General features: G+C 43.1%; 1 protein-coding gene across 1 annotated transcript; it reads right to left on the bottom strand.

Moving 5' to 3' along the window:
• Positions 1–619: 619 nt before the first annotated feature.
• On the bottom strand, positions 620–11961 carry selenos (selenoprotein S). The gene is made up of 6 exons (XM_055660977.1): positions 11820–11961; positions 6102–6245; positions 4457–4563; positions 2944–3033; positions 2765–2828; positions 620–1056 (listed from the first exon to the last, which is right to left on the bottom strand). Exons 1-6 carry the CDS (start codon positions 11944–11946, stop codon positions 977–979), a joined length of 612 nt encoding a protein of 203 aa, XP_055516952.1. The 5' UTR covers positions 11947–11961; the 3' UTR covers positions 620–976.
• Positions 11962–12067: the final 106 nt, after the last annotated feature.

Genomic DNA, 12067 nt, shown 5'->3' with positions numbered 1-12067 from the left:
ACCAAAGTATAAAGCAATAAAAATGACAAAATAATCTTAGTTTTTAACAAAGGAACAATAAACAATAATTCGTAGTTTGAAAGCTGATTCTACCCAGAAGAATCAAACCTGGAAAAAAAGGAAGAAATGAAGGTGTATATGTACACAGCTCCACTGCTTTCCAGCAATGTTTATGCATAGTGACCTTTGACCCAGGCATGCGCAGTCGGAATACCGAACTCGCTTATTCTAGAGACTTTTTAACGAAAGCACACATGCACAGATCATTGCGCAGAAACAATTCTATAGAAATAGCCACATGGATTGAAAGAAATGTGCACACTAGACTACAGAAATCCACACAAAACTGCAGAAGCATGTGTAAGTGTTCATGGAATGATATTCACTCATCTATAAATAGCTCTCTTATCTACAAAAAACGAATTGTCCACAAAAATACATGTATCTGCACAAACTTTTCCTTTTCCATAAGCATAAAGACATGCACAGGTAGATAGGACAATTAAAAAACAAACACATGCAGATATACGCACACAAATCAAGTTTTTTCTCAGGTATCCATAACCAGTATAGAAAATATACTTAACATAACTACTAATTAAACATTTGGAATCTCAAACATAGTTAATGGTTTTAATTATCAGCTAAAACAAAATTAATGTATTTATGTTGGTATCAAAACCAAAGATTTAATAAGATGTTTTAATGTCACTACCCACGCCCATTTTCAGAGATCCTCGCTGGCAATGCCATTTACAGGGATAACATCATTCATAGCTGTCAATTCATATAACGTTTCACTTGAGTAAACAATGCTCTTTACATTAAAAAGTGAATGATAAAATTTAGGTCTAACAGAAAATTGAAACTAGCTGTAACAAAATAAAATGATTGAAATTGACAAGCTAGGGAGCAGGGTAGACAGTGTCCAAAGATGGCCAGTAGCTCTGGTAACGCCACTGACCGCTCTCTAACCTCACGCTCCAGAAGAAGGCCCTCTGTGACCTGGTCTCCACAAACACGAACCACCGCCGTCACCCGTCAGGGGATTAAAACCTGAAAGACCAACAGCAAAATACTGTGACATTTCAAAGAGCATGGAGCAGTCAGAAAATCACACTTTGTGACATGGGGTATGGTAGTACATTGGGTACCTAAGTGGATGAGTGCCAAATATTTAGAAATGATCAATGTGCCACCATTGGCAGTGGCACATTCAGTGAAAGAATTAAAAAAACTAAGTCTTACACCGCAGATGTCTGTTTGTGCGTGTGGGTCTCTTTACTGGAGTTCTGAGATTACATATGAAGACAGGTACAATACATGGAGACATCACTGCCATCCAAATGGCCCTCAGCTAGTGAATCTGTACTCCCCCAAGGTCAATATATATGGAAGTATTATTGAGAGCAGCAGGGTGACCACAAGGTGGTGAACAGAGTGTACATTATCTGATGCATCCACAGCAGGAGAACAGACCAGACGGGAGGTGCAACCGCAAAAGGACCTACACCACCCAAGCAATGCTCTCATTTCACTCCAACATCGGGAAGGCATGGGAGTCGAAAACCGTGACCATCAGGTTAAACAATAGTTTCTTCCCAACAACCATCAGGCTCTTCAACTCTAACCAATGGACTATGGACTATCTTTGGTTGCACAAAGGACTTGGACATTTTCTTTATTAATTGATTGAATTTGTCCATTATATATTATTTATATGTATTGTGTTACAGGCAATTAAACACTAGACCAAACTTTGGACCGCAGGGAGAATTGCTTTTGTAAAGAAGATAAATTGAATCCCAAGGCTTGCAACCTGCACTAACTTCCATAATTAGTGAAAGGCATCACACACTCAGATTCAAGAAAGTTCATGGAAGTTGGGAGGGAGGGGAGGTAAAGATGAGTGACCCCCACAGGTAAGCTTCTGAGGATCAACTGATTTGGCTTTCCAAAGTACAACAGGGATTAAAAATTGACAAAATAAATAACTGGTATTTTAACTGCAGAAATGTTACTATTAAATGTATACAAAAAAAGTATAGAGAATTAAAATACAAGGCTTCTTGGATTAAAGTTAGTCATACAGCACAGAAAAGGGCCCTTCTGCCCATCTTTCCCACGCCGACCAAGATGCCTCTGCTACACTAGGCCCATCTGGTCATGTTTGGCCTATATCCCTTGAAGCCTTCCCTATCCATGTACCTTCAAATGTCTTTTAAATGTTGATATAGTACCTGCCTCAATTATCTCCTCTAGCTTGTTCCTAATACCCACCTCCCTATGTGAAAACGGTGCCAGTCAGTTTCCTATTAAATCTTTCCTCTCTCCCCTTAAACATATGCCCCCTGATCTTGATTCCCTAGTCTGGGCAAAAGAGTCTTTGCATTCTTTGTGCATCTGAGAAACTTAGTATTTAGCAGTTCTACTAAATGCACTATGATGTTGCTAGTACCTGTTAAACTACTGCAGGAGGCAGAGAAATTGTGCTTCAATCAGTCATACCATAATCAAGGTGACCCAGGTTATCAACTCAGGTCACAGATGAACTCCTAAGGCCCGTTGAAGTGATAATGCTACTAATACACTGGAGCTATTAATCAACTCTGCCACAACTTAAGGCGGATATCCTGGCAATATTTGTTCGAAACAGAGAATAAAATGCAGGGTTAAAGTATTCAATGTCCATGTAAACATGGTTGCTGTTCCCCTGAACACTTGACTCCACACCAGTGAGTACTTGGTGATTAGGAACACTCACCTCCTCTCAAGGGCTTCTTGTCAGATTTGGGTTTTGTTGCTCTTGGTGTGTTGGATTCTGGCTCCTGATATCAAACAATGATAAAACAACTAATTAGCCCTATTCATCTCATAAACATGAACATTATACATTAACGACATCTCAATTGTAAATAACTAAACATAACAAGATCATGTTACAGGATCTGTGATTGGTTTCCTCCGGGTGCTCTTTCCTTCTTGCAAATTTTCCCAGGCTTGGATTTTCTCCCTTCTTTTCTCTTCTTCAACCTGCATTAAAGAAAACAACAAGGTCAAATAGCCACCGCCCCAGAGCCGAATCTGCACAGCTTGAACCAATGAGTCTTATTCAGTCTTACAGTAACAAATTAGCCCAATGCTGCACACATCCACTTGTTCATTTACCATTGTTAGTTTACTTGTTAGCTCTTAATCTTAGTTTTCTTCTTCAAAAAATCTACCACATCAGAATCATCCAAATTAAATTACATCTTCCATGTTCCTAACATCTCAGCAATCTACTAAACAAATCCCATTCTCAGTTCTCCCCGCAGTTTGCTAACTTTCTGGGATGATACATTGTACAGAAGTTGTCCAGTCCAACACGCCTCCATTGACTTCCGACTAAACTCACAGCCCTTCATATTATTCCTTTTATACATGCTTGACTAAATGACTTCCGAATCTATTCCCAGCCTTTGACAAAGGATATTTAAAATCACAATTTTTAAATCCTTGTTTTCCCCTGGCTTACAATTCCCACACCCGTGGAACACATAATGCGTGCATTGTCAGCCCGTGCTGCATGTACTGATGTGGATAAATGTGAGGTTATCCATTTTGGTGGCAAAAACGGGAAAGCAGACTATTATCTAAATGATGGCCTATTGGGAAAGGGGGAGATGCAGCGAGACCTGGGTGTCATGGTACACCAGTCATTGAAGGTACACATGCAGGTGCAGCAGGCAGTAAAGAAAGCGAATGGTATGTTAGCTTTCATTGCAAAAGGATTTGAGTATAGGAGCAGGGAGGTCCTACTGCAGTTGTACAGGGTCTTGGTGAGACCACACCTGGAGTATTGCGTACAGTTTTGGTCTCCAAATCTGAGGAAGGACATTATTGCCATAGAGGGAGTGCAGAGAAGGTTCACCAGACTGATTCCTGGGATGTCAGGACTGTCTTATGAAGAAAGACTGGATAGACTTGGTTTATACTCTCTAGAATTTAGGAGATTGAGAGGGGATCTTATAGAAACTTACGAAATTCTTAAGGGGTTGGACAGGCTAGATGCAGGAAGATTGTTCCCGATGTTGGGGAAGTCCAGGACAAGGGGTCACAGCTTAAGGATAAGGGGGAAATCCTTTAAAACCGAGATGAGAAGAACTTTTTTCACACAGAGAGTGGTGAATCTCTGGAACTCTCTGCCACAGAGGGTAGTTGAGGCCAGTTCATTGGCTATATTTAAGAGGGAGTTAGATGTGGCCCTTGTGGCTAAGGGGATCAGGGGGTATGGAGAGAAGGCAGGTACGGGATACTGAGTTGGATGATCAGCCATGATCATATTGAATGGCGGTGCAGGCTCGAAGGGCTGAATGGCCTACTCCTGCACCTAATTTCTATGTTTCTATGTTCAGATCTGTTTGCATGGGCTTTCATTTTACCATCAGGACCAAATGATTTGATGCGCCCTTACTTCTTTCTGTTTCTCTTTGTATTTCGCTGCTTGGGAATCCAGTTCTTGCTGCATGCGATGCCGAGCAGCATCCATTGCTTCCTGCCGTCTCACAATTAATGATGGTTCTGGACACAAGGAGAATACATTAATACATTTAAAGAAGCTCCAACCTTAAGCAAAATAGATTTTACCTTTAGGAATAGGCATAGGAATAGTTCATATCCGATATTATGAAATATAGATCAAATAATTCTTATGAATGCAGAACTAAGACAAACTTAATAAATTGACCAGAGAGAAGACTACATTTCTGTCCAAAGACAATGATTTACTGAGTTTTCTGTTACATCTAGAAGGTGGGTTGTCCACAATGTGAAACTAACAAACCACCATCAAATCACAATTGAAGTCCAATGGCATCAAAGTTCAAATGTAAAATTATTCCAAAAACTCTTAAAATATGATGAGAAAATATAGTAGAAATAATAAATTCTAATAATATGCTCAACCTTCTCAAATGGATGTCATGAACCCAGCTTGTAGGGATTAGTCTGAAGCGGGATCTATCCATGTTCCCCGTAGATGCTGCCTGACCAGCTGAGTTACTCCAGCACTGTGTGTCCTTTTGTGTGGATCAGTTATCATAATGCAAACCCTCCAGTCCCAGAAACATCCTCATAAAACGACTTTGCACCCTACCAATCAACCTGTCTTATCAATGACAAAGCAAATAGAAGTTTGCAGAATGATAAAAAAATATACGGTACAAGAAGCCATTCTGACTATCACATCAATGTCTACTTCGAGCATCCAATAAAAGGTCTGTAGCCCCTAATAAACAGATTCAAATCCAGAGCATGAAATAAACTTTAGTCAATCACAAGCCAATCCAGCCCAAGATTTATGTAAAAATTAACTGCAGGTGCTGGTTTATACAGAAGATAGACACTGAGTGCTGGAGTAACTCAACGAGTCAGTCAGCATCTCAGAAGAAAAAGGTTGGTGGCGTTTCAGGTTGGGAGCCGTCTACAAACTATTTTATTCCTGTCTGAAGAAGGTCCGGACCCCCGACCACCCATTCCTGTTCACGTCACCTATCCATGTTCTCCACTGATGCTGCCTGACCCGCTGAGTTACTCCAGCACTCTGTGAAATGTCACCTATCCATGTTCTCCACAGATGCTGCCTGACCCGCTGAGTTACTCCAGCACTCTGTGAAACGTCACCCATCCATGTTCTCCACAGATGCTGCCTGACCTGCTGAGTTACTCCAGCACTCTGTGAAACGTCACCTATCCATGTTCTCCACAGATGCTGCCTGACCGGCTGAGTTACTCCAGCACTCTGTGAAACGTCACCTATCCATGTTCTCCACAGATGCTGCCTGACCCGCTGAGTTACTCCAGCACTCTGTGAAACGTCACCTATCCATGTTCTCCACAGATGCTGCCTGACTCTCTGAGTTACTCCAGCACTCTGTGAAACGTCACCTATCCACGTTCTCCACAGATGCTGCCTGACCCGCTGAGTTACTCCAGCCGAAGATTCCTTGCATTTTGAAATTCAATTCTCACTTGTAGATTACAAATGTATTAATTCAGTTTAGAATCTGGATAAAAGTTAAAAAATGCCCGTTAAAGTAAAATATTGTAAAATTCTGTACCAAGTTCAGCCTCCGTGGCCTGTGGCTGCTGGCGGCTCTTCAATCGCATTATGGAACCAATTCTCTGAAGGACAAAGTAGCCAGCCACGCAGCTGAAGAAGATATACCAGCCATATTCCGAAAGGATGTGGAGCAACTGTGTCACTGAAAGGGAAACAGAAACAAATGCTGACATTTTACCCACACATGAATATCGTCTAGACAGCTAAAACACCTCAGGTAGGTTGGCCTGATACAAGGAGTAGCTGGGGAACAAATTGGAGTTATGGAGTCATAGAGTGATACAATGTGGAAACTGGCCCTTCGGCTCAACTTGCACACACCGGCCAAAATGTCCCAGCTACACTAGTCCCACTTGCCCGTGCTTGGCCCGTATCCCTCTGAACCCGTCCTATCCATGTACTTGTCTAACTGTTTCTTAAATGTTGGGATAGTCCCATCCTCAACTACCTTCTCTGGCAGCTTGTTCCATACACCCACCACCCTTTGTGTGAAAAAGTTACCCCTCAGATTCTTATTAAATCTTTTCTTCTTCGCCTTGAACCTAAGCCCTCTATTCCCCTACTCTGGGCAAGAGATTCTGTGCATCTATCCGATCAATTCATCTCATGATTTTATACACTTCTATAAGATCACCCCTCCTCGACGTGCGCTCCAAGGAATAGAGACCAAGCCTACTCAACCTCTCCCTATAGCTCACACCCTCTAGTCCTGGCAACATCCTTGTAAACTTTCTCTGAACCCTTTCCAGCTTGACAATATCTTTCTATAACGGTGCCCAGAACTGATCACAATATTCTAAATGCGTTCTCATGAACGTCTTATACAATTGCAACATGACCTTTCCAACTTCTATAATCAATACTCTGACTGATGATGTCCCTGCCCAAACTTCACCAGGTGACCCCATGGGTATGGAATGAAAATAGGTTCAGTCTCTTACGGTGTACAGAGATTTCCATCTGTGGAAAGTATTCTGCCCTGCTTGTCTAGTTAGGTCAGAATGGAGTGTTCAGAAAACGTCTACAGATTTATCAGACAACTACAGGCCAATCAGTTTCTCAGTTGTGGAACAGCTTTTAATGACAATTATCAGAGAAAATATTAATAGGCACTTGGTAAAGGTTCATTTGATAAAGAGGACCCCGATATAATAAAGAACAATTATGTTTAACTGACCTGACTGAATGTTTTTTGGTGAGATAACAAAGGAAGCTTAAAGAATTGTGTAAGATGTTGACCACATGAATTTTCAGAAGGCCCGTTAGCCCCATGGAATTACAGGATCTATCACAGCATGGTTAGGAAAGTCAGATGGAGTGTGGTGTAAAATGGCTGTTTCTCAGATATTGGCACCTCCAAGGAGTCAATGCTGGAACTTTTTTTAATATTTTAATGATTAAGGGGTTGTGTTACAGGGATAGGCTGGGACTTTTGTCTGAGGAGTATTGAAGGCTCAGGTGTGACCTAGTGGAAGTGTACAAATTCATGAGGAGCATGGATAATGTAAACAGGGCCAAGGGAAATGGGACTGCAGGGACTCAGGACCTTGCGGGACAACGCAACCCTATTCGGCCCTTCAAACTTGGGCTAGCCAAACACAGGATATAGCTTAATCCCATTTAGTTAACCAGTGCTACCGATGAAGCAACTTAAAGGTACTTATCCAGGAACTGCTTCAAACAAGAGACTGCAGATGCTTGAATCTGGAGCAAAAAAAGAAAACTTCTGGTGGCACAGCAAATTTCTTTCCCCCTGCGGATACTGCTCAACCCACTGAATTTATCTAGCAGTTTGCTTATTAATACTTAAATGCCATGCTTCCATCAACTTCACAGGCAGTTGAGTAAAATAATTATTTCTCAATTCCCTCGAACTCTCCAACAATTATCTTCACCCTCAGTGACCAACAGAAGGTTGACCGGCCCAAGGTTCCTCAGCCTGGTGCTTTCTCCCTTTTCAAACTACGGCACACCAGCAGTTTCCAGTTGGCTGACACCAACCTATCTGCGCCTTGAAAATACCACATATCTGGTACAATTTCCTCCTGTGGTTCACTTAAGCATTTAAAATACACCTGAGCCACTCTGTAAAGTTGACAATCCTTTTTAATTATCCTTATTTAGCATTTCCAGTGGTGTCACCTTTTCCATACGTATAATATTTCTCCCATTAAAAGATTAAATACATTTGTTCAAAACTATAGGAATTAACTGGTCCATTTCAGAATGGCCGGCAGAGACCAGTAGGGTGCCGCAAAACTTAAAGCTGGGACCCCAGTTATTTACAATATATTATCGATCTAGACGAAGGAATTAAATGTAACATCTCCATTTGTGAATGACACAAAGCTTGGTGGCAGCGTGAGCTGCAAGGAGGATACTATGAGGCTGCAGGGTGACTTGGATAAATTGGATGACTGGGCAGATGCAGTATAACAATGTGAATAAATGTGAGGTTATCTACTTTGCTGGCAAGAACAAGAATGCAGATTATTATCTGAATGGTAGACAAAAATCTATGGTGTCAGATTAGGAAAAGGGGAAGTACAACGAGACCTGAGTGTCCTTGTACATGAGTCACTGAAAGTAAGCATGCAGGGTCAGTAGGCAGTAAAGAAAGCTAATGACATGTTGGCCTTCAATTCAGAGGGGATTTGAATATAGGAGCAAAGAGGTCCTACTGCAGTTGTACAGGGTCCTGGTGAGACCACACCTGGAGTATTGTGTGCAGTTTTTGGTCTCCTAATTTGAAGAAGGACATTCCTGCTATTGAGGGAGTGCAGTTTAGGTTCACTAGATTAATTCCCGGGATGACGGGACAGGGATATACAATATGATAGAACTTTATTTATCCCAGGAGGGAAATTGATCGAAAGAATGAAATAAATTATGATAAAAGAATGGATTGAATAGGCTTGTATTCACTGGAATTTTGAAGGATGAGAAGGGATATTATAGAAATATGTAAAATTATTAAGGGATTATACAGGTTAGATGCAGGAAAAATGTTCTCGATGTTGGAGGAGTCCAGATCCAGGGGTCATAGTTTACAAATAAGGGTTTAGGACTGAGATGAGGAAAGACCTTTTCACCCAGTTGTGAATCTGTGGAATTCTCTGCCACAGAAGGCAGTGGAGGCCAATTCACTGGATGTATTCAAGAGAGTTGGATATTGCTCCTAGGGAAACAGAATCAAAGGTTATGGAGAGAAAGCAGAATCTACTGATTCTGGATGATCAGCCATGATCACAATGAATGGTGGTGCTGGCTCAAAGGGCTGAATGGCCTACTCCTGCACCTATTTTCTATGTTTCCAAAACTGCAGATGCTGAAGATATACAAATTGTGCACAAACTCAGCAGGTGTAGCCGGACAGGCAAGTCTCACATTAACAACTCATTACACAGACCATGAAACCTAATGTGGCAGTAACTACTACTAGTAAGCCATTTTCACTCATTGTATCACATTTGTTCTATCCATCTCTCCCTGACCTCCCCTCCTACTGAAAATCAGTGTGTATTTTCCCTTTCCAGTCCAGACCCAAAATGTTGATGGTTTCTCTTCTCACAGATGCTGCTAGACCTGCTGAATTGTTAGAAATATTTTCTGTTTTTGTTCAAATCTGTACATTAAGCACCTTCAGATTTACCTTGATTTTACTAGTAATTATTTTTGATGCAGCTTTTTTGCTATTAATTTCCTTGTTAATTGCATCCCTGCACCTGCTTTATTCCTTCAAGCTATGATACAGAAGGAAGCCAAATAGTCTATATTGGTTTGTAGTTAAACATTCTAATGCAATTTAGATTTTTGTTTCACAGAGTAAAAGGATAAGAATGCAAATGAAACGAGGTAAGGGGGAAATTCAAAGAAAATGGTTTTAGCTCAAAATTTCTCACTGCAACTCCCCCTCCAGCACCAATCTCCTCCTCCCTCCACAATCTCTCCTCTCCTCTCCACCACCCCCTCCCCCTCTCAGACTGGAGCCCAGCTCTCCCCGCACTCACCCTCCCACCTGACCCTCACTCACTCCCCCCCACGCACCTGCCCCCACTCCGTCTCCCCCTCTCTCTCCCCCCTTCCCCTACTCTACCAGTCTCCCCATCCCCCAAACTGGAAGCCCTCCACCACCTGCCATTACCGCCGGCCCCTCGGCCTCCCCCACTGTACACCAGCGTACCCCCCCTGTACACGTGTACCCCACGCTATAGCCCACGCTGTACACCAGTCTACACCGTACCCCACTCTCCCCCCACACTGTACCCACACTATACACCAGTGTACCCCACATTATACACCACTCTACACTATACACACTCTATACCACTATCGGCCCCACACTGAACCCCAGTGTACCCCACACTCTACACCAGTCCACACTATACATACACACACACTCTACACATATACACACACACTCTACACTACACACTCTACACAATCTACACTGAACCCCAGTGTACCCCACACTACAAATACACCACTATACACACTATCTACCCCACACTCTATCCCACACTCTATCCCACACTACACACACTCTCTACACTCTGTACCCCACACTACACCACTATACACACTATCTACCCCACTGTCTACACTGAACCACAGTGTACCCCACACACTCTACACCGGTCTACACCACTATATACCACACATACACTCTACACTGAACCCCAGTGTACCCCACACTCTACACATACACACACTATCTACCCCACACTACACGCACTCTACAGGACACATATACCCCACACTCTACACCACACACACTCTATACCCCACACTACACGCACTCTACACCACACATACACACACTCTCTACCCCACACTCTACACTGAACCACAGTGTACCCCACACACTCTACACCGGTCTACACCACTATATACCACACATACACTCTACACTACACATACACAGTGTACCCCACAGTATACCACACTCTCTATACCCCACACACTACACACCACTATACACACTATCTACCCCACACACTACGCACACATACACATACACTCTACAGGACACATCTACCCCACTGTCTACACTGAACCACCTGCTGTCACACTACACCCTATACACACTATCTACTACACACACTACTACACTCTATACCCTACACCTCTACACACACTATACAGACACACTCTACCCCCACTACACCTACACACCATCTACCCCACACTACACACACTCTATACCCCACACACTACAGGACACATATACCCCACACACTCTGTGTACCCCACACGCTACCCCACACTACACACTACACACTCTATACCCCACACTCTACAGGACACATATACACACACTCTATACCCCACACACTACACACACTATCTACCCCACACTACACCACTCTACACCACACATACACACACACTCTGTACCCCACACTACACACTCTATATACACCCACCACCTGCTGTCACTCTACCCCACACCACACTACACACACTCCCCTATACACTCTATCTACCCCACACTCTACACTGTACCCCACACTCTACACCACTATACAGACACTATCTACCCCACTGTCTACACACTATCTACACCACACTACACATATACACTCTATACCCCACACACTACACCACTATCTACCCCACACTACACACTCTACACCACACATATACACACACTCTATACCCCACACACTACACCACTATACACACACTATCTACCCCACTGTCTACACTGAACCACCTGCTGTCACCGCCGGCCCCTCGCGCTCCTCCATCGTTTCACTTCCGACTGATCCGTTGGTCACGTGACATCCGGGACCGCTCGACCAATCAGAGCAGCGACTGACGTGGCAAATCAGGACCTGCATCCGCGTTTAAAAGGGTAACGCCGGCGGCGCCGGTGGGGTGGGGCCCACAGCAGGAGCTAAAGGCTGTTTGTTGATGGGGGTTTCGGCCCGAAACGTTGACTATTTCCTTCGCTCCATAGAT

This window comes from Leucoraja erinacea, chromosome 33, assembly GCF_028641065.1.
Source record: "Leucoraja erinacea ecotype New England chromosome 33, Leri_hhj_1, whole genome shotgun sequence".
Lineage (NCBI taxonomy): Eukaryota > Metazoa > Chordata > Chondrichthyes > Rajiformes > Rajidae > Leucoraja > Leucoraja erinaceus.
Note: the sequence above shows the minus strand (reverse complement) of the source record. Positions and strands in the feature narration are given on the sequence as shown.